The sequence below is a fragment of the Ovis canadensis genome, chromosome 25 (assembly GCF_042477335.2).
Source record: "Ovis canadensis isolate MfBH-ARS-UI-01 breed Bighorn chromosome 25, ARS-UI_OviCan_v2, whole genome shotgun sequence".
NCBI classification, from domain to species: Eukaryota; Metazoa; Chordata; class Mammalia; order Artiodactyla; family Bovidae; genus Ovis; species Ovis canadensis.
Genome location: NC_091269.1, coordinates 33467446 through 33490967, shown reverse-complemented (window position 1 = coordinate 33490967; position 23522 = coordinate 33467446). Strand labels below are relative to the sequence as shown.

General features: G+C 43.1%; 1 protein-coding gene and 1 long non-coding RNA gene across 13 annotated transcripts in view; one reads left to right on the top strand and one right to left on the bottom strand.

The window, feature by feature from the left end:
* Nucleotides 1-23522, top strand: part of ANK3 (ankyrin 3) — a 383729-nt gene that overhangs the window by 257361 nt on the left and 102846 nt on the right. For 5 of the 11 annotated variants that reach the window (XM_069571716.1, XM_069571712.1, XM_069571717.1 and 2 more), the window contains exons 24-25: nt 8073-8196; nt 12980-13082. In XM_069571716.1, coding sequence (XP_069427817.1) covers nt 8073-8196; nt 12980-13082 — 227 coding nt within the window. Of the gene's footprint in view, nt 1-1557; nt 1612-5599; nt 6772-8072; nt 8197-12979; nt 13083-23522 lie in introns of those variants that run through there. The other 6 variants (XM_069571715.1, XM_069571713.1, XM_069571711.1 and 3 more) reach the window with 4 other exon arrangements.
* On the bottom strand, nt 1515-6695 carry LOC138430040 (uncharacterized). 2 transcript variants are annotated; one of them, XR_011252970.1, is made up of 4 exons: nt 6211-6695; nt 5787-5874; nt 4385-4447; nt 1515-3464 (listed from the first exon to the last, which is right to left on the bottom strand). It is a non-coding gene; the product is annotated as an uncharacterized lncRNA (long non-coding RNA). The 2 variants fall into 2 exon arrangements; XR_011252969.1 differs by lacking the exons at nt 1515-3464; nt 4385-4447 and having other exon boundaries at nt 5179-5874; nt 6211-6359.

The following is a 23522-nucleotide window of genomic DNA, read 5'->3' as shown; positions in this document are numbered from 1 at the left end:
AAACATTTAAAGCAGTGATCAGCATAAAATAGGTGCTCGATAAATGGCAGTCCCTCTTTTTTTTTTATCAAATGGATATGACTGTCTGTATTCTTCCTGCTGTATGATTAGAATTAGGCTGGGAGCATTTAGGGCTTCAGTTTAAAACAGCAACAATGAAACAGTGTGGGTTGACATTGCATTGTCACCCAATGATGAGTTTATGTTGCTTGTCACTTGGATGACAATTGTTAGTCTATAATCAATTTCAAGGACCCTAAAAAGCTAACCCAACCAACCCATTTCCTACAACTCAGTTGGCTGTGACTTTAGTAAAGCCAGCTGCTGTCGGTCCCCAGCATTCTGTCCCGCTAGGCGTATCCTGTGGCCTGGGATAGCCCACTTCCTGCTTCTGCCCCTCTCTTCCTACCTTTACTCACACACCCTCCATTTGGCATCTACCAGATCTACAGTCCAGTGTGCTAGCCTCTTCCTCTGTGCTCCTGTAATGCTCTGTAATGCCTTTCACACATCTTCTGTCCTGGTGGTGCAGTGAAGTTCCTGGGCTTTGCAACCTGACCTTGTGCGTTCTAATCCAGATTCCACCTCTAATTACATGTGTGAGTTTTGAATAGTAACTCTGAATGTTTTTTCATCTATAAACTGGAAATAATAGTACCTGCTTCATAGGGGTGAGGATTAAGTGAGACATTCACGCACAGTGTGTAGGACATGCAAAGCAGTAAATCTTTGTAAACCAGCAAGAGGAGTACAGGATTTGTATCCTTGTTTTTATCTTGGCCTTATCTCCATTATTAGAGACTAAATACCTCAAAGGCAGTAGTTGGCTTTACTCCTAACATAGGCCCTTGCCCAGCGTTCCACTGTCTCACCACTCAGAGTGGGGTGCAGGTCACCTGGGGGCTTGTTATTCGTGCAGAATCTCAGGGCCTATGCCAGACCTATGGAATCAGCATCTGCATTTTCACAAGGTTCCATGAAATTTGAGAAACACCACACTTGATAAAATGTATCCCTTGAAATTTGAGAAACACTGCTCTCATTCCTTGAATTCACTTGCTGAAGCGGATACTTTAAGCATGCTGGTAATAGCCACTAGGAAAACAGACATTGAATGCGTTATGATCAGTACTGCCGTTACATCATTGGCATTTATTTATTAGGATCCTTTAGACGAGTGGTTCTCAAAGTGTGTTCTCTAGATCAGCTGCATCAGATTCACTGGGGAACTTGTCAGAAATGCAAGTTTTCAGGTGATTCGAAAGCATCCCCGAGGTTAGACCCACTGCTTTAGAACATTGGGAAGCAACCAGAAGTACCACGCTAAGGTGCATCCCCTTCTTCCTGCCTTGTTTCATTTCTTCTCTTCCATCTCTTTAAAGAAGCAAGCCAGTTAAATCTTTACACTGTTTCCTTTCTGTGTTTGCTGGATACTTGCTGATACACATACACCTCTTATACCTTTTCCAGTGTATGGAATACACAACCTATATGGCTTATCTGCAGTCCCTGTATTTTGTTTTGTTTTTTTTTAAATTTTATTCATTTTTTGAATAGGTGATAGATGTGCGTGGTATAAAATTCCCAAGGTACAAGAGTTTACCGTGAAAAGTAAGTCTCCCTGCTTCTTTCTCCAGTAATAGAGTTCCTTTATCCAAGGCCAATCACTGAGCTTTCATCACAGACATTTATTGAGCACCTGCTATGTGCCAGGCATTGTTCTGGGCACTGATATGGAACAAAACAGAGAAAAACTCCTGCCTTCACAGAGCTGACATTTCATTTACTGATTTCTTGTTGTATTTGTTCAGTAGCACAGACTTTGGCAGTAGTTAAAAGCAGGACTCTGGAGTCAAACCAACTGATTTTAAATCCAATATTCCCCATGTTCTAAGTGATCTCAAGCTATTTATTCTACCACTGGGAACTGGGTTTTCTTTGTCCTGAAATGGAGATAGCAATTCTATTCTGTAAGGTTGTTGTGAGAATCATACTTGTAAAGCACCAAACAGTGCCTGGAACAGAGTAAATGCTCAATAAATATAGGTGTTGATTATAATGATGTGATCTCATTCTACTGTTCTATAATGTAAACTAGAAATAGCTAGAGGATTTATTTTCTAGTCTATTTCCTCTCTTTGCTATGTGATGATCAAAAAAATCACTTTTTTTCAGAACAAGCACCATAAATTTGCCCTCTCAGTTCTGATCATTAACAGATTGATTATAAGACTGACTTCTATGAAGTAATCAACCTCTTTTTAAAAATCACTAGCGCATAGAGACTGTCTTCCTCTTTATTCTTTTTAATCCAGCTTTTTAAAAAAAATCCCATGTAATTTGGAGGTTTTTCTACTATTATTTCATTTGGAGGTATTTTGTACCGTTATTTTCAGCTTTTTAATGTTATAAAGTACATTCCTTGGGGAGAGTGTGCATTTCACATCAGAGGGATTAAACACTTCTAAGCAAAGTTTCTGACAATACAATTTGATATAGTTACCTTAAGGAACATTTTTTGTGATTCTAGTCCCCAACCAGATAGGAAAACTTTTTTAACCCCTGGAAAAGTAACAAAAGTATTCCTCAATGATAGTCTTAAGATGGAAAAGATTAGAATGAACAAAAAGGGGGAAAGAGAGAAGAAAAGAACTCCTAGGGCATGAAAACATTTACATATTAAGCCAAGAAATGTTTCATTTATTTAGCATAAAAAAATTATTAGTGGGCATAATGAAAGATTGCAAGGAAGCTGCATTGTTTATTCCCCCATGTACTGATCCTGGACCAATGGGCTAAATTCTGAAAGGGAATGTGACCGACCACAGTCCTGATAACCATTTAATATATTCTTTTTTCGCCTTTGTCCCTGATTATATTTTGTATTATTTCCTGGAAGACTGGGTATATGGATCTTTGAAAGGTTGACTGTCTTGCCTTGGGATTGACTCCTCCCCTTTGGAACAAGCACTCCAAAGAGACTCAGGCAGAAACTGCAAGGTGTCTCTGAACTCAAAGTTCAGAGTCATGTAAAATCACTTCCCCTGCATCTTACTGTTCAAAAATCAAACCAGCTCAAATGTAAACAAGTGCAGTATACAAGGCATGGATACCAGAAACTTGGTTCACTGGATGGGGTAAAGAGGGCATCTTTAGACACGAGCTACCACACCCTCTTTGCCAGAAAACAGTCAGACCTACCCTCAGCACAGCAGTTATACCATTGCGCAGACGCTTCTAGGAAACATAAGCCCACACAAGTACCTGGTGGAGATGGCTTAGTCACTAAGCCGTGTCCGACTCTTGCGACCCCGTGGACTGTAGCCTACCAGGCTCCTCTTTTCATGGGATTCTCCAGACAAGAATATTGGAGTGGATTGCCATTTCCTTCTCCAGGGGAACGTCCAAACCCAGGAATCAAACCCGGGTCTCCTGCATTGCAAGCAAATTCTTCACTGACTGAGCTACGAGGGAAGCCCCACACAAGTACTTAGTCAGCGAAAATTTATAGGGTTTGGTAATGTTTACCTTAACTAAATATATCTGATATTGTATGAGTGTTGTTTGTTCATAGAATTGCTTTTGTTGGCTTCTATGCATTTGTACCTGTTGGTCAGAAGCTGCTACTGATAAAAATATTTTTGGATTCTAGAATGGATTAAAGTAGTTAACCAGACACTCAACACAGTTCATCTCATTCCGTTCTAACCTTTGTATAGCCGTGTAGTGTACTGTACAATAATTATGGAATATTTTGTTCATTAAAATAAGTGTATTAATGTCATTCATTCATTCATTCATTCAACCAACAGGTATTTGTTGAGTACCTATGATGAACCAGGCTCCGTGTCAGGCAGTGAAACCTGGGATACTTGGTGCTATGTTGGGATTTTGCCCTGACTAGTATCAGTCTTAGCATTTTAAATATTAATTATATGAGTTCATGCATTCATATGTTTGGGCACTAAAGAAAGCAGATGTTACGCAACAATAGTAACAGTTGGTGCTGACTACACCTTTCTTTGTGCGCTATTTCACTGAATCCTCCCAAGAGGTCTTAGGACAGAGGCAGCGTTGATATCCAAGGTTCAGTAGAGGTTGAAAGTATGACTCAAGAGTCAACAGTATTCCTACTACACTAAACTGCATTAAAATAACACTTTCATTTCTAAATTCTGTGCCTTTTAAGAAATATTTTCACCATTCGAAAATGGTGAATGCATAACTACTTAATTACTGTTACTTAATATTCATAAGACCACTTTAGTCATTGGCCAAATGTACTGACAGCTCCCATCCCCATCCCAACACTGGGCTTCTTTAGGCTTCGTACTGACCGTTTCTGAGGCCTAAGAAGGAGATGTGAAAAAGAATAGAAACTTACTGAAATTTTATGTATCCCAGCCACCAAGCTTAGCATGCCAAAAGAGCACGAAGCCGCTGTGGCCTGTAGATGGGGGAAAAAAGTAAAATCATCAAGCTATTTAATAAAAGCGATCATGAATTCCAAAAATATTGATGGAGCGCTTATAATATGGCAAGCCCAGGACAATATGTGTTCTCACTCTCCCATGGGAGAGACCAAGCAGATGTTTTTCCTGCCAATACACTCCTCTGATACGGGAAACCCACACGAGGGACACTCAAGAGGGTGAGTGGAGGAGGAGAAGAGTTCTAGAAAGACTCAAAGATTGGAGAAATTACTCAGGTGAAGAAGGAGGGGTGAGGGTTCCATCAAAGGAAGACACCCTAGGTAGTGGCTCAAAGTCTAAAGACGTTCAGAAATTCTAGGGACTGAAAGAATTCTGTGTAACAGAAGGGCAGGATGAGTGTGGAGGGGTGGCCAGAAAGCAGCTGGGCAAGAAGTCATGAAGAAGGAAACTTTTCTCGCAGTCCTTGTTAGGAAGCTTGAATGAGTGGCCACCACTGAATCAGACTTTGCTGAGTAGTTTGGGGGTGGGGGCTATTTGTTTTGTTTTTTTGGCCATACGGTGTGGCATGTATGATCTTAGTTTCCTCACCAGGGATCGAACCCGTGCCCTCTGTCTTGGAACCGCTGAGTCTTAACCACTTGACTGTCAGGGAAGTCTCAGTAGGTTGGATTTTAAGTGCATCTGTGGCAAACAGGTTAAAGTTCAGACATTTTCTCCGTTTTAACCATGACTTCCTCTTCCATTCTTTAGAGTTGGAAATGATTCTTTTTATTATGTTTATATTACTATTGGGGTGGGGGATATTTTTCAATATGTTTCCGGCATTGTAAATGGCTTCCCTTCTCATTCTGGGTATTTACAATGTTGATTACAGCCGGGCAGGTCGAATTCTAACGCCAGGTGTCATATCGTCTGAATATTAGATGAGTCATTATTTATGCATTGATCCAGGAACAGCAAATCTGTTCCCCACCTCATCAGTTCTGCGGATTCGTGCTTCTGTATATTTAGGTAACCGTGCAAGAGATAGATGCAAAGTATGAAAAGGTACTGCACACCGACATCCTCTAAGATAATGTGGAAACCCTTTTGCCCTTTCTAGCCTGACTATTCAGCTGTTCTGAGGGAAAGCCATTGAAACTGCCTCTCCCGAGTGCCCAGAGGGCAGATGCAGAAGGCCCACGAGTTTTTCCCTCCACTGCCAACAGAAACAGGGTGGAGCAGCTGGGAAGGGAGGCCGGGAGCCCCAGCGAGAGGGGGACAGTGGAATAGCAGTGACGCTCCTCCTCAGCTGCCTCGAGCCCCTCGCAGCCAAGACCTCCCCAGCCAGCCCAAGCTCCCTCCGCCTCTCGCCTTCTGCGTCTCTCGCCTTCTGCAGGGACTCCTCGGGGAAGGAGGACCACTCAGTGACTTTGATCCCATCAGGGAGACGAAAGAGTTCCTGCAAGAGATAAAACAGAGCCTCCACTCCATTTCCCCCGCTTGTCTCACTTCCCCTTTCCTTCCACTCTAGAGAGAAACAGCAGTGATGAGTGCTTTCTCCGGCGCTGCTTGGGAGCTCTTGCCGCTTCTCTCGGCCTCACGGTTTCCCAACCTCAATCCGAGGGCAGGCCCTCCCTCCCCTCTCTCTCTTTTTTTCCCTCCTTCCACCTGACAGGGGCCATAAATAACCCTGGCTCCTGGTGTTCCCAGCTGAGAACAAAAAGTTATAAAGTTTGCCTGGAGCTCTCTGCCACTCCCTGCCGGGCCTCTGTTTTCTCCTGTTTTTCCTCTCTACCTGCGTTGGCCGCGTCTTTCTTCTGGTTGGAGAAGAGTCGCCTCCCCATTAAGCCCAGTGGCTCGCTTGCTGCCTCTCCCTAGATTTCAGGCTGTCGGCTACCCGATTAGGCACCGGGCACTGGTATCAAATTACCGAAAGTCTACACTGGAGCAGTCCTCGTATTTACATACAAATACGTCTGGGGCTCGCATTTATGTCACCATTCGGTTCTGCTAGAGGCTTGCCAGAGGAGTTGTTAATCCAATCAGAAGGAGTTTTAAAAGGATGTCTTCGGAGTGATCAAAAAGGATCTTGATCTCAATGAAATGTAGCCAGATTTTGGGGGGATTTTTTTTTTTTCCACCTGAAAAAAGATGTGTAATTCTTCAGTTGCTGGAGAGGAGACGAAGATGCTGAGAGGAACTCGAAGGTGGTGGTGAAGACCGTGGATCCAACCCAGGGATTGGTTTTTTGGGGGCTGATCTGGAGGTAGATTCTAAATCACTGTCTCAGGAATTCCTGGAAACATCAGGAAAACATTTGACCAGCCCAGCCTGGTGGAAATGGCTTTAACACAGAGTAAGAGCTTTCTTTAAGTTGTACTTGGTGTGTGCTGTTTTTGTTTCCTCCGTAGTGAATGTGCAAATAGCCCAGCTGTAAAGTAACTTAAAATAATCTCTTGGTTCTGGGTAGCTGTAGAAAGCTGATCTGTTTAGTTTTTACACTTGCAAAAACGGTAATTGATAATGTATTTTTAGACTTGATTGGTAGTTTAAAAGCTGAGCTCTTGTGGTTTCCTGAGTTTAAATGAATGGAAATTATAAACGATGCTGAATGAAGGGCTGGAAAATAGAGCTGGAGTGGTGAAATTGCTTACCTTTGAGAAAACAGAAAACATACACGGCTTTGAAATCCTGTTCAGCCAGCCAGGCTCGTATCCAGTAGAACGAGAGTCGAGTCATAAAAAGGAGAAAAGAGTTTGCCTATTTGTGGAAGGAACTTTTCCACAGCCCATGCTACATTTTGTAAAGGATGGGAAATGTCCCAGAGGGCAAAAGGCATCTGGAAAACCTGCCCGGTCACTCCAGGAATGTGTTTTGTTTTTTTTTTTTTCCGCGTGAGATCATGTTATGCCTGTGTAGCTAGTAAAAGTATTCTACGCACTTACTCTGTATAGATGGTTCAAGAACAGTTTATTTCTTTCCAGCTGTTGAAGCCCCAATTTGATCTCTGTTGAGGGTAGAGCCACTTTCTGAGCAGGGTTCATACACCAGGGCAGCTGTACTGAGCTGTTCATTTGATAGATTTCGAAACAGTTCAATGTGGATGTGTTTCAAGGTTTCCCCAGTTGAGCAGTTCTAATTCAAATTAAATCACTTGCCAGTTATTTACATAACCCCAAGCTGAAATCCTGGTTGTGAGAAAACCATTTAAAATAAAGTTAGTTCTCTTCCCACAGAAAATTTCCAGAACAGGGAAGAAGAGGTGCCTCTTATTTTGCAATCCAGGTCCATTCAAACAGACTGCCCTCATCATGGTCAGGCCAGGAAAACTCGAGCTGACACAAGAGATGAACCTTTCTAGTTGGCTAGGGCTTGAGGCAGGGACAAGGAAGATAAGGAAATGTTTTAAAATTGGTGCCTAGTGCCAGGAGCTCTTTCTGCTGCTTAAATTCACTCTTGAAATGATGAACTAACCTCTGCCTCTACTTTCTCCTTCTAAAGGGCAGTTACAAATATTATCCAGGGGATGGGGGGGGGGGGCGGAATAAACATGAGAAAATGGACGATTAGCTAATGACCAGGGAGCAGTTTTCTGCCCAAACAGGCACATTTTCAGAAAGGAAGCTCCTGATTCGGGCTTGCTTTGTGCATCCGCAGGTGAAGATGCAATGACGGGAGACACGGACAAGTACCTCGGGCCACAAGACCTTAAGGAGCTGGGCGACGATTCTCTGCCTGCAGAGGGCTACATGGGCTTTAGTCTGGGGGCCCGTTCTGCCAGGTATTTTGCTGTTGCTCTTTACTCGCAGTCAATTTCAAACAACCATGATGTCATAAACTGAAACCATTTTCATTTTTCACATTATCCCCAAAAGTGCCCTTGGGGTAAGGATGTGAGTTTGGTGAAAGGTACACATGCTCTGCTATTTTCTTTTGTGGTTTTCAGTCTTTAATTTTATGTGAGTGAACGTGTTAATTGTTTGTTCCGTTTTTCCCTACCTGGCAGTCATGCTTCAAGCATAATATAGTGAAAGAGTTCCCTGACAGAATGAGGAGAACCAATCTGGGTCACATGTTTTAAAAATAAGTTTTGTTCTATAGTGAAAGAAAAATCCCTTTTTCCCATAAGTAAGAAATATTTGTGTTGATTCTTCACTATACTCTTTTCATGACTGAAAGAACAATTTATGATTGCGACTTTAAAAGAGTGCATTCTTGGGAAAGAATACATATCGCTTATTGGAATTGCCTAGCAACTGTTTGAGCATCTCTTCAAAAGCTCTGCCATTGGTTCGTTTACAAGGGACATGTTAAAGGTGAAACGGTGACTTAATCAGAAATCAGAGGCAGGAATGGTGGCAAATTCAGTGCTGAAAACTGAAGCATAAAGCTTTTGTATGTGGAAAACCTTGGCTCCAGCCTGACCTGGTTGAAAGGAACAGGACCTTGTCCAGAATTTGGAGACTTCTTTTCCCTGGTTGGATTAACAGCGTGTGTGCTGACAGTCAAGTTATTTTTAAGCTAATAATTAAACCTTCTGAGTTAGAGCCCTGGGGACATTTTCCTATAGTTTAAAATTTTGCTGTGAAAAGTTTCGTTGTCTGATAGTAAATGGCACCTCCCACAAAGGAAACCTGGGAGTTTAATCTCAGTGTCGTCGATACGGACAGTTTAGACTCAGAATTGATTTTTCTTTGAGTCAGTCTTTTTTTTTTTTCTTAATAGAATTTGAAACCTCATGTAACTTAATCAACTTTTGACTTTATACATATATTTATAGAAGGCCTTAAAATCTTATTGCAGCAGGTGTCATTAATGATAAGAGGAAAATGAGTTTCTAGAAAGATGTCATATTTCAGTTAATCACAGATAACAAGTTACAACTGAAAATGTGCAGAATCTTAAAGGACCTTAAGGAAAACTTCTGTTTAGAGACGTAATAGCTTTAGTAATCCAATAACTAGCTGATTCGCTTCCTCAGATAATACATAAAAGCCACATTTCATGACTCAATCATTTGTGTATAGGGAATTGTAGCAGCTGACCTCCAGTGAGAGATGAAACCAGAATATTGTCTCTTATAAACTTTCCACAAGGCAGTTCTGAGGCTTTCATACTTCTAGTTTGGATTGCACCATTCCTCTTTGTTGCTATTATATGTAACTCATTTTTTGACATTGGCAACTGATGTTATGCTCAGAGGCAAATTTTAAAAAATCTCCAAAGCTGATGTGTTTTTTAAAGTACTGTTAGCGTATTACCAAGTATAATATTCTGAGTGTAACATTTAAAAAGGAATACATTAAATGTGTAACTCATCCAACCATAACATTTTTTTTTCTTTTTTCCTGTCTGATTTTTTTTTTTTTTTTTGCTTTCTACTTCTCCTGTTTTTTCTAAAAATACTTAAAAATAGTCCCAAGATCAGGTAAGAAGATATGGCGCTCTGATGGTGCTTCTCCTCCTTCCCAGCTCATTTTCTCGCCTTTGTTTTCTCGGCATTTTGTGCTGTGCTGTGGTGCTGTGTGCTTTTTCTGTTTTTATTTCTCCGCTCAGCTTTAGAAAATCAGTTTTGTGATTTGGGAAAATAAGCAGGTAGCTAAATGTGTAATAAATAATGTAACTTATGCAAAGTTAACTGAATACATGAGGAATTTTATTCCCCTTAACATAAAAGTTGTGTAGTGCATGAAGTAACTGGAGAGATTGCCCTAGGTTTATAGGCAGAGTCTTGACTGGAAGGACTGTTTGCTGAGTGCTGTTATCTTTGAATTGTGCTGGGTACATTAAGATAACTTCAGAATTCTGAGGCATGTGTTTTTCTAACACTTCCTCTGCTTAACACTTAGGGTATACCGATGGCTACAGATAATATCCTTGACCTCAGTGAAAAACAATGTAATGCTTTCCAGACCCCCATGCAAATAATCTCTCATTTAAGTAGCTGAAAGCACTTCGATGTGTTAAGGATTCACACTGAAGCTTGACGCCTTTAATGGGCTCTCTATCTACCTAATGTAAGTTGGTCAGGAGTAGGAATTTTGTCCAGTGAAATAGACGTTTCCACTGATGGCTCCCAATTCTAGGCTCTGCTCGTTCATTCACTCTCCTACAGTAGTTGAAAGAAAGAAGATTTTGGTTTTTTTTAAAATGAATACATCTTAGAGATGTTTAAGGACTCAACTTAAAATTAATATGTAAACATTAAAAAAAACTTTTAAGTATTTGTTCACATGTACAATAAAACCATTTCACATACCACCAACATTAATATCTGCCTTGGGAACCATAATTTAGAGAAATTAATATCTGTATTGAACAGTGCAGATTGAGTTACATGTCCATCACTCTGTTGGAAAAGAAAGTTCTGTTGGATAGTGTCGAGTTAGAAAGTAGAAAGACAGTTCCTGCTTTTAGGAAGCTTATATTGCATCTGAGAGAAGGCATGGGGCTAGAAACAGAAAAACAACAACAAAAGTTTGTAATAAAAACAGGGGGAAAAAAAAGTGATGGGTCGTGATTGGGCAGTGGAGGCCCGACTGTGTAAGAGGTCAGAGGCACGTGGCTTACTAAGTAAGCTCTAGGCAAGGATAATGCTCACTTTCGTTTTTTCCTTTTATATCCAATTTCTAATATTGTGTCCTGCCCATAATAGTCACTTAGTAAGTATCTGCTCGAAACACTTAATGACTCTGTAGAATGATGTCTGTTTTAGAGAAAGTAAGGCTCTCATCCTAGGAGCACGTACCGAGCCATTTGTGTAGACACTTGGAATAAAGCCTATCATTCAGGGGCCTCTGTATCTTGATATAAAAATACCCCCTTTGGGATAGTCTGTAGTACATCCAAAATATATCCATATATGCCTTCAGTATTCTGTGCTTGCACAATCTTTTGTGCAAACACAGAATCATTTCTTAGGTATGTCCCCTTTGCTCTTTTCTCTGACAAGCACAGACAAAGCAGGGCTGAGGCCAAAGTCTGACCAACGTTGCTGGTAAAGATTCAAGCAGCCACATTTGGATTCAGACACTTTACTACTCCCTAGGCGGGGCCAACTTGCCTCCACACCGGGCCCTTGTCCTCCACACCAGGAAAGATGACACCAAAACCAAAGGGGCTGTATGTCTCCACATTAGCTGTGAGCTTCCCCATCGCCGAGGAGCCCGTTCCAGAAGGCCGGCTCAGCAGTCTCGTATTCTGCAGCTGTCTTCCAAGGACGATGAGACAGGGAGCCTCAGACCGCTCTCAAAACAGGAGTCAATGAGAAGTCACCTCATGACCACCTACCTGGTAGGCAGGCAAGGGGCCCTGAAGCAGCTTCTCACAAGACTCCATGCTCTGTGCTCGTGAAGGATCACCAGGGTTCTGCCAGTGCTTATGTGAGCTGCCACTCCAGTCTGCCTGGATATTATGTAGATATATGTAGATACGTGGATATATGTAGAATTACTAGGATCCCTTACTCTATTGGTTTCTTTTTTTTTTAATCGAAATATAACTGACAAGTAAATATTATATTAATTTCAGGTACATGACACAGTGGTTCCACATTTGTATATACTGCAAACCAAGCACCATAACAGGTCTAGTTAACACCCATCACCACACAGAGTTACACTTTTTTTTTTTAGGATGACAAATTTTAAGGTCTCACTTAGCAACTTTCAAAAATGCGAAACAGTGTTATAAACTATAGTCAGCATGCTGTACATTAAGTCCTCAGGTCTTATTCATTTTATAACTGGAAGTTTATACCTTTTGACCATCTTCACCCATGTTGCCCATCCCCCAAGTCTTCTTGATATGAGTTTAGAGGTCAAGGTGCTAAGTGGCACTTTAGGACATCAGGAGTCCTGCACTCTGGGAAGTTCAGAGACTGCATAGAATTTTGAGAAAGACTAGGAAGGAGGAGAGCAGAAGGAGCAAAGCTAAAAAGAGTACAGTAAGAGAAGGCAAGATAATCGTGTATGGAATTTGAATTTTTCACAGCCAGAAAGATGGCAACAAAGATCATGTCAGGATAACACTTTTGTTTCTTCATGTTTTCCATGAGAAGCAATTGCAAACCAGAGCTCTTAGTAGGTTAAGCCTGCATCTAGTTCCCAAATTCTTATTAACAGATGCATTTATAGCAACATAATTCCACTAAATAGTGTGAGACAGACGAATATGGACCAAAAAGAGAGGAGGCTCTCAAAGAAGATTTTAACAAAGAAAAAATCTCTCCAGCTATCAAATTACCTAGAGTCATCCGGTTCTCCTGAATTGTCATGTTGGTTCAACTGTCACAGAGAAACATCCAAAGTCTTCCTATATTTCATCTTCTCACAGACTGAATACCAGACAGCCTAATTTTAAGCAAAACCTGATCATGAGGTTATCTAAGCTTAAAAAATTTCCTCAAGTATAAGGAAGTTTATTTTTGACCCTGTCTTTTCAAGAACGATTTTGGTTGATATTTTGAGCCATCTTGCCTGTTCGGAAAGTTGCATGCATTAATGTTCTTTTACCCATCTCATCATCATCTCCCCCTCTTGAATGGTTAACTGTAACTACAACAGCCTCCGCTCCTTCAGCTCGGATAGGTCTTACACCTTGAACCGAAGCTCCTACGCCCGGGACAGCATGATGATTGAGGAACTACTGGTGCCATCCAAAGAGCAGGTATGTGTTCTTTCTCAAACCTTCTTTCATTGTTAAGCTTTCGTTTTTTATGACTGAATCACACTCTTTGTCGCATGACAGAAACTCTATTTCTGCAAGTTTGATTTTGCCTTTGTAAGTCTTCCTATACTGTCAGTTAAAGAAAAAGTCAGGGATTTCCCTGGCGGTGCAGTAGTTGAGACTCCACACTTCCACTGCAGGGGCACAGGTTCAATCCCTGGTTGGGGAACCAGGATCATACATACCACAGTGTGTGGCCAAAAAAGAGAAGGAAAAAAAAATCAGTGGTACCATAAATCGAAATATCCCTCTCTTCTGCAGATCAGTCTCTCAGATCCCACAGAGAGGAATGTAAAGAAGTCCTAGGAAAAGCATGGTTACCTTTCTCATTTCTTAGTCAAGTCTTTCAGTTTTTTAAAAAAGAGAGTTAATAATAGTGAAAGTGAAGTCGCTCAGTCGTGTCCGACTCTTTGCAACCCAGTGGACTGTAGCCTACCAGGCTCTTCTGTCCATGGAATTTTCCAGGCAATAGTACTGGAGCGGATTGCCATTTCCTTCTCCAGGGGATCTTCCCAACCCAGGGATTGAACCCAGGTCTCCCGCATTGTAGACAGACGCTTTACCGTCTGAGCCAATAATAACTGGTAGCTAAAGTTGCTGACATTATCCACACAAATGCTTGATTCTGCTCAACAGTGTTATGGGTGTTGGAATTTGCTGAAATTGTTTTTAGCAAGTCATAGATTAGATTGGGCCCATAGATGTTTTTGGCCCATTAGCTCCAAAGCTAATGGGATGGGCTTTCTCAAGATGTGCTAGTATTCTGCTTTCTGCTAGAATCTTTGTTTGGTTAATTTGGTATTTATGCAATGCCTTCTTTCCAATAACTGTGGCTCAATAGATACTGGTTTATTGTAGGAAGTCCTAGTAACAGAATCTTGCTTCCTATGGGCTCAGGATGGATCATTAGTCTAGATACATACACATAATACCTGTTTTGTTTTGTTTTGTTTTTTATTTATTTTTTTTTAGTTTTTTTTTTTTAATTTTAAAATCTTTAATTCTTACATGTGTTCCCAAACATGAACCCCCCTCCCACCTCCCTCCCCATAACATCTCTGTGGGTCATCCCCATGCACCAGCCCCAAGCATGCTGTATCCTGCGTCAGACATAGACTGGCGATTCAATTCTTACATGATAGTATACATGTTAGAATGCCATTCTCCAAAATCATCCCACCCTCTTCCCTCTCCCTCTGAGTCCAAAAGTCCGTTATACACAGCTGTGTCTTTTTTCCTGTCTTGCATACAGGGTCGTCATTGCCATCTTTCTAAATTCCATATATATGTGTTAGTATACTGTATTGGTGTTTTTCTTTCTGGCTTACTTCACTCTGTATAATTGGCTCCAGTTTCATCCATCTCATCAGAACTGATTCAAATGAATTCATTTTAACGGCTGAGTAATACTCCATTGTGTATATGTACCATACCTGGTTTTAAATGTGCAGTCAGGAGCTGGTGATGGATGAAACTGTTTGGACCATAAAACTAAGTTTGAAGGTGGCCTATAATAGTTAAACAATGTACATGGTGTAATTATGCTGGATTTACTGATTCACTACATAATAAAGGTAAATTGGGGCAGATGAATAAGTAATAGACATTTATCATCACCAAGTTAGGTACCACACTTTGGTGGGGGAGGAGGTCCCGCCTGTCTGGAGATTCTGACTTCCAGAAACAGATGTACATGGTACTTCACAAGGTCCACAGTACATATTTTTTAAAGCTTTGTTTTTTTAAGTTCTTTCTTTCTTTGTTTTTGGTTGTGCTGGGTCATCGTTGATGTATGGGCTTCTCTTGGGTTGCAGTGAGTTGGGGCTGATCTCTAGTTGCCATACACAGGCTTCTCGTTGCGGTGACTCCTCTTGTTAAGGACCATCGGCTCCAGGATGCGTGGGCTTCAGTAGCTGTGGTTCTTAGCTGCTCATAGCATGTTCCCGGATCTTCCTGGCTCAAGGATCAAACTCGTGTCTCCTGCATTGGCAGGCAGAATCTTTACCACTGAGCCACCAGGGAAGCCCCCACAACATATTTTAACACTTTTATACTCTCTAGAACATTCTTAGCAAGCAGGCCTTACAAAGATGACTACAATGGCTATTCAGTGTTCAGTCAAACAAAACACTGTTTGTAGAATGATTATCGGAGCATGCCATAATTTAAGTGGGTGTCAGCACAGAGAAGGCACTTATCTCAAATAATGAAGCTAAGCTCTTAGGTGTAAAGTGTAGCCTAGGTTTTGGTTTTCTGAAGAACTTTATGCTTAGGGGGCTGTGGTCATTCTCCTAGTTGGGTGATTCTCATCTCTTTATGTTCCCAGTTGAAATGAAATATTATTTCATTCACCATCACCTCCACCACCCCCATGACCCCATGCCCACCACCATCACCTCCACCACCCCCATGACCCCATCCCCACGACCATCACCTCCACCACCGTGACCCCATCCCCATCCCCACCACCATCACCTCCACCACCGTGACCCCATCCCCATCCCCACGACCATCACCTCCACCACCGTGACCCCATGCCCACCACCATCACCTCCACCACCGTGACCCCATCCCCACCACCATCACCTCCACCCCCATGACCCCATCCCCACGACCATCACCTCCACCACCGTGACCCCATCCCCATCCCCACCGCCATCACCTCCACCCCCATGACCCCATGCCCACCACCATCACCTCCACCACCCCCATGACCCCATGCCCACCACCATCACCTCCACCCCCATGACCATCACCTCCACCACCCCCATGACCCCATGCCCACCACCATCACCTCCACCCCCATGACCCCATGCCCACCACCATCACCTCCACCCCCATGACCATCACCTCCACCACCCCCATGACCCCATGCCCACCACCATCACCTCCACCCCCATGACCCCATCCCCACGACCATCACCTCCACCCCCATGACCCCATCCCCACGACCATCACCTCCACCCCCATGACCCCATCCCCACCACCATCACCTCCACCACCGTGACCCCATGCCCACCACCATCACCTCCACCCCCATGACCATCACCTCCACCACCCCCATGACCCCATCCCCACGACCATCACCTCCACCCCCATGACCCCATCCCCACCACCATCACCTCCACCCCCATGACCCCATCCCCACCACCATCACCTCCACCCCCATGACCCCATCCCCACCACCATCACCTCCACCCCCATGACCCCATGCCCACCACCATCACCTCCACCCCCATGACCCCATCCCCACCACCATCACCTCCACCACCGTGACCCCATGCCCACCACCATCACCTCCACCCCCATGACCATCACCTCCACCACCCCCATGACCCCATCCCCACGACCATCACCTCCACCCCCCTGACCCCATCCCCACCACCATCACCTCCACCCCCATGACCCCATCCCCACCACCATCACCTCCACCCCCATGACCCCATCCCCACGACCATCACCTCCACCCCCATGACCATCACCTCCACCACCCCCATGACCCCATGCCCACCACCATCACCTCCACCCCCATGACCCCATGCCCACCACCATCACCTCCACCCCCATGACCCCATCCCCACGACCATCACCTCCACCACCGTGACCACCCCTTTTACCACCATAGTTAGCAGTCTCTCAGTTTCCGCCTGTCAGCCTTAAGGAAAATGCAAATGTTTGCAATGCTACAAGCCTACAAACAAGCTTCTGAGGGTTCTCACACCACCGCCTGCTAACTACTACCAAGATCTTCTTAATCAGGTAGCAAGGTGGGGCAGCATTTACTCAGAATGAAGGATTTGTGAAAAAGAAATGAACTTTTGAGGTGAAGCTGGTGTTCTTTTGGACTTCCCTGGTGGCTCAGACGGTAAAGCGTCTGTCTACAATGCGGGAGACCTGGGTTCGATCCCTGGGTCGGGAAAATCCCCTGGAGAAGGAAATGGCAATCCACTCCAGTACTACTGCCTGGAAAATCCCATGCACAGAGGAGCCTGGTGGGCTACAGTCCACGGGGTCACAGAGAGTCGGACACGACTGAGCGATGTTCCTGTTCCTGTTCCTGTTGCTGGTGTTCTTTCGTATGGTTTGTTGCTGCTCCAGTTTCAACAACACCTCTGTGGACATCACAAACACCTCTGTAGACCAGTCAGAAGAAAGGGGAGCTTAGGATACCTTCACATTGTTACTAATAATTATTAAGTTGCTAACCACAGAAGCAGATAGTTGCTTTCTTTAATGGCAACAGAGAATCTGTGGTCTGACAGGCATTTCTCATGGGACTAGCATGTTTAATAAACACATCACATGACTCCAGGATAAATTTACTGGAGACTTGGAAAAAAGATACGAATGGCATAAAGACATTTTAGGGTCAGTTGGTGGCATTTGAAAACATACTGGCTATACTATTAGGAGATTATTGTTCATTTTCCTAGAAGTGATAATAGTATTCAAGCTATACAGGGGAATATCTCTCTTCCAGGGGTATGCATGTTGAAATTTTAAATAATGAAGTAATCTTTAAGTCTGCTATTGATTTTCAAATGGTTCAGCCAGAAGTGTATATGCATGGAGAGAGAGAAGAAAATCAAATATGACAAAATGCTCACTGTTGAATCTAGGTTGAGTGTCTATAAGTATTACTTATATAGCTTTTTCAACTTTTTTATTTGTATAAAATAAAATAAGAATTTGGAGAAAAGGGGAGGACAAATTCTGAAAGAGGTATAGCAGCTTATTTAGTCCCTAATGTTTCATTTATTACAGAAGAGAAAAAAAAGACTTAATTCCTCAAAAGACAGGCTTTGTTTATAAGGAAAGAGTCTAGTTACACTGGGCACGATTCATGAGAAGCATTTACTTCAGAAGTGCATTTAAATACTTTGTTAGAATTAAGTGACAAAAAATATTAGTTTTGTTAGAATTAAGTGACAAAAAATATTAGTTTATGTCTGTCATGTCTCAAAATCTGCATGTGTAAAATTTTAAAATGGAGTTTCTCCACGGTGTTGATTTTGTCTGAAAGCATGCAAGAAATCTTAAATATTTATAATTCCTAAAGCAGTGATATACGATTTAGTGTCAGATTTAAAACTGCCCTATCATTGCCCAGTTAAAATTGCTTTGACAAGTAAAGGTGAAAAATGAATAAAAATTAACTCACCATGAATTTCTTGTTTTTTTGGGTTTTTTTTTTGCAATGGTAGAGCTCACCCATACAAGCACAGCTACCTCTTTATTATCCGGCTGTTGATTAATCAGTTTGCACATTAACCACAGTTAAGTGGAGTTGAGACCCAGGATGGTTAACACAGGCCTGCCACCCCAGGTTCCTGAAAACCTGTGCAGATTTGAGGGCAGGTGTGGAGGCCAGAGCTGAGGAGCAGAGTTGGGAGAAGGAAGCCATCCCCATCCCCTGCTGGGTCTTAGTCATGAGTAGTCCATAAAGCACTTAATCCCCTTATAGATATCAAGAGTGGACTCTTCTGTACTGTAATACTGGGTTATCCAGGAACTCTACATTCCTTTACCGTCCCTTCACTTTGGAATCAAGAGTCACAGGTAGTGGTGGCCTAAATGGGAAGGAAATCCAAAAAGAGAAGGGATTAGGTAAACCCATAGCTGATTCATTTTGCTGTCAGCAGAAACGAACACAACACTGTAGAGCAACTATGCTCTAATAAAAATTAATTTAAAAAGAAAAAAGAAATTCAGAAAGGTGAAGAAACTGAGGTACAAGCAGCTGAAGTAACTCACCACAGGGGACATGGCTGATGAATGGCAGAGTCACTAGCCATAGGGCCCTATGTTGCCTTCTTTTTGCCTTCTTTATTTAAAGGAAGTTTTATTGAAGTCTAGAAGGCAATGGCAACCCACTCCAGTCCTCTTGCGTGGAAAATCCCATGGATGGAGGAGCCTGGTGGGCTGCAGTCCATGGGGTCTCGAAGAGTCAGACACAGCTGAGCGACTTCATTTCCACTTTTATGCATTGGAGAAAGAAATGGCAACCCACTCCAGTGTTCTTGCCTGGAGAGTCCCAGGGACGGCAGAGCCTGGTGGGTTGCTGTCTATGGGGTCGCACAGAGTCGGACACGACTGATGCGCCTTAGCAGCAGCAGCAGTTGGTTTACAGTGTTGCTTCAATTTCTTCTGTGCAGCAGAGTGACTTGAACATACATACATATTTAACACTACTCCACGCTCAGTCTGCACTGCTCCATGTGGGAAGGGAGTCAGCTAAGACCATTATACTCTGCCCTCCAGGATCTCAGACTTGTTAGTATTCTTAACATGGGTGTGGTGCCATCCTCTGCATTCGCGTTTTTTTTTTTTTTTGCAAGATTATATTTAGACACATGTTCTTTATTATGCTTGTTTCTAATTCTAGTAATAAGTTCTTATTGAATGTGCTTTAAAAGGAACTGACAACATTTCCAGTTTATATTCAGCAACAAGTTATGAAAATTATGAAGAAAGTGATTATACTAAAAATTAGGGCATAGAAGGTGTCATTAAAGGAATGGAAATAGTTGACCTTTATATAGATATGAAGCAGAAAGTAATAGGGGTCTAAAAATATTGTGCAGGCTACCCAGTTAATTACACTTCCTTTGAATGACCCTAAAAGTTGTTGCAATGTGTACTGTAGGCAGAAACATTTAAATCAGTATGATTTCTGGTAGTTATTCAAAGATGGAATAAGAGCAGAAGGCACTTAGAATTCCCAGCCCACTCTCTTTAGGTGGCGGTGACCGCATCTGATGCTCCTACACCTGAACCTTAACTCATGTGTGCTGTGCGCTGTCACTTCAGTCGTGTTCGACTCTTTACGATCGTATCGACTGCCAGGCTCCTCTGTCCATGGAATTCTCCAGGCGAAAATACTGCAGTGGGTGGCCATGCCCTCCTGCAGGGTATCTTCCTAATCCGGGGATCAAACCCGCGTCTCTTATGTCTCCTGCATTGGCAGATGGTTTCTTTACCACTAGCGCCACCTAGTGTCATTTAGAAGGGGCTGAATTCCTCCCTCTCCTCTCCTCCAAGGATGGGCCTCCATTCTGGCTATTCAGCGGATCCCTTGTCCTGGATTACAAAGACTACATCAGGGTGAAATATAAAGTCCCAGCCGGTCTAATGAGAGTTTGTGCAGCCTTTGGGGTTGCTAAACTGAAAGGTGATATAAACCCAAAGAGGGCTAGAGATGGAGCATGAAGATGAACGATTCCTACCTCTTTTGGGGCAGTAGCTAGACCCAGTCATGCCTGATGTTGCACCACCCAGACTTTCCCATTATATAAACCAGTACATTAATCTCAGTCTGCCCCCACCCCCTGAGGTTTTAAGCCAGTTTAATTTGGGCTTCTGTCCTCACTAATATGCTGGCTATTCAGTTCAGTTCAGTCGCTCAGTCGTGTCTGACTCTTTGTGTCCCCATTGCAGCATGCCAGGCTTCCCTGTCCATCACCAACTCCCAGAGCTTGCTCAAACCCATGTCCGTCGAGTCGGTGATGCCATCCAGCCATCTCATCCTCTGTCATCCCCTTCTCCTCTTGCCTTCGATTTTCCCAGCATCAGGGTCTTTTCCAGTGAGTCAGTTCTTTGCATCAGGTGGCCGAAGTATTGGAGTTTCAGCTTCAGCATTAGTATTTCCAAAGAATATTCTGGACTGATCTCCTTTAGAATGGACTGGTTGGATCTCCTTGCAGTCCAAGGGACTCTCAAGAGTCTTCTCCAACACCACAGTTCAAAAGCATCAATTCTTTGCCTCTCAGCTTTCTTTATAGTCCAATTCTCACATCCATACATGACTACGAGAAAAACCATAGCTTTGACTAGACGGACCTTTGTTGGTAAAGTAATATCTCTGCTTTTTAACATGCTGTCTAGGTTAGTCATAGCTTTTCTTTCAAGGAGCAAGCATCTTTTAATTTCACGGCTGCAGTCACCATCTGCAGTGATTTTGGAGCCCAAGAAAATAAAGTCTCTTCCTGTTTCCATTGTTTCCCCATCTATTTGCCATGAAGTGATGAGACTGAATGCCATGATCTTAGTTTTCTGAATGTTGAGTCTTAAGCCAACTTTTTCACTCTCCTCTTTCACTTTCATCAAGAGGCTCTTTAGTTCCTCTTCACTTTCTGCCATAAGGGTGGTGTCATCTGCACATCTGAGGTTATTGATATTTCTCCCAGCAATCTTGATTCCAGCTTGTGCTTCCTCCAGCCCGGCATTTCGCATGATGTACTCTGCATAGAATTTAAATAAGCAGGGTGACAATATACAGCCTTGACATACTCCTTTCCCAGTTTGGAACCAGTCTATTGTTCCATGTCCGGTTCTAACTGTGGCTTCTTGACCTGCATACAGATTTCTCAGGAGGCAGGTAAAGTGGTCTGGTATTTCCATCCCTTGAAAAATTTTCCTGTTTGTTGTGATCTACACAGCGAAAGGCTTTGGCATAATCAATAAAGCAAAAATAGATGTTTTTCTGGAATGCTGAATGCTGGCTATTGGTAATGGTCAGATCTGGCCTGAACAACCACCTATTAAGGGCAACGTAGAAAGTCTTCCAGCACTTCAAAGTGAAGGTCAAACTTGAGATTATGTTAGTTTATGCCTTCTTTCCAGGAATAAATCTAATTTTAACTAAATAAAAAGAAAATGAGGGAACTCCTTGGCAGTCCAGTGGTTAGGATTTTGTGCTTCCACTTCTGGGGGTCCAGGTTTGATCCCTAGTTAGGAAACCAAAATTCTACAAGCTGCTCAGCAAGGTCAAAAAATAGAGAAAGGCATTCTTTGCCAGTTGACCTCTAACAAAACCTTTCATTTCCCTTTGGTTCTGGTGGCACAGATGCCAGGCATCTGTTGTTGTTGTTTAGGCACTAAGTCGTGTCCAACTCTTTGCAACCCCATGGACTGCAGGATACCAGGCTTCCCTGGCCTTCACTATCTCCCAGAGTTTGAGCAAACTCATGTCCATTGAGTTGGTGATGCCATCCAGCCATCTCATCCTTTGTTGCCCCCTTCTCCTCCTGCCCTCAATCCTTCCCAGCATCAGGGTCTTTTCCAATAGACCTTTTCCAAAGAGTCGTTTCTTTGCATCAGGTGGCCAAAGTATTGGAGTTTCAGCTTCAGCATCAGTCTTTCCAATGAGTATTCAGGGTTAATTTCCTTTAGGATTGACTGGTTTGATCTCCTTGCTGTCCAAGGGACTCTCAAAAGTCTTCTCCAGCATCACAATTCAGAAGCATCAATTCTTCGGCACTCAGCCTTCTTTATGGTCCAACTCTCACATCTCTATAGGACTACTGGAAAAACCATAGCTTTGACTATAAGGACCTTTGTCAGCAAAGTGATGTCTGTGCTTTTTAATATGCTGTCTAGTTTTGTCATAGCTTTTCTGCCAAAGCGTCTTTTAATTTCATGGCTGCGGTCACAGTCTGCAGTGATTCTGAATCCCTCCCCAAAATAAAATCTGTCACTGTTTCCCCTTTTTCCCCATCTAATTGCCATGAGGAAATGGGACCAAATGCCATGATCTTAGTTTTTTGAATGCTGAGTTTTAAGCCAGCTTTTTCACTCTCCTCTTTCACGGTCACCAAAGGCTCTTTAGTTCCTCTCGGCTTTCTGCCATTAGAGTGGCGTGATCTGCATGTCTGAGGCTGTAGACGTGCAGAAAGAGAAAAATGGGGCAGCCGCAGGGTCCTCTCCGTCTCCAATCAGGTTGCTCTCATCTTTCAGACTTCCTTCTTCAGACCTGATTTGCCCACAGTCTTTGCGTCCAAGGGGGCTAGTGGCAGGGCTTCTGACGGTGACCGGTTTAGAAGGTGTAACTACACCAATATGCAAACAGTTCTCCTGGCTGTTGGGTCCCTGTGAAGATCATTCTGGAGTCCGTGCTGGAGGCCTCCAGTAACCTCCCCGTACCTGGAGGCAGTTGTCACACTGTGGACACGCCCTAACTCTCCTCATTTATTTCCCCGCCTAGGATTCCAGATCCTTTGAGCTGGACTTGGTCTTCTGTTTGGCTGAGGATGGTCTCCTGTATCCTTAGCTATATACTGTGTTGTGTACAACTTGATGTATTCGCCAGGAACGTGCAAATTGGAGAGTTCTTCGGGAGAAATTCACATTTATTTGTTTAAGACCTACGCCCTTTCCATGATCTCAGTAATAGAAAGGGAGAAAAATGCCCAACCCAAAAGGCTGGTTATGCTAATAATATTTCCCACTGTCCTTGCCAACCCCATCCTACTCCCTGCCTGCCCACTCCCTCCTCCATCAGCAGATTAACTTTCCTGTTTCTTGCCTTTAAGCTAATTTCTAAAGGGCTCTCACAAATGTACCTGGTGGCAGAAGGTCACCAGCCTGGGATTAAAACTTTGT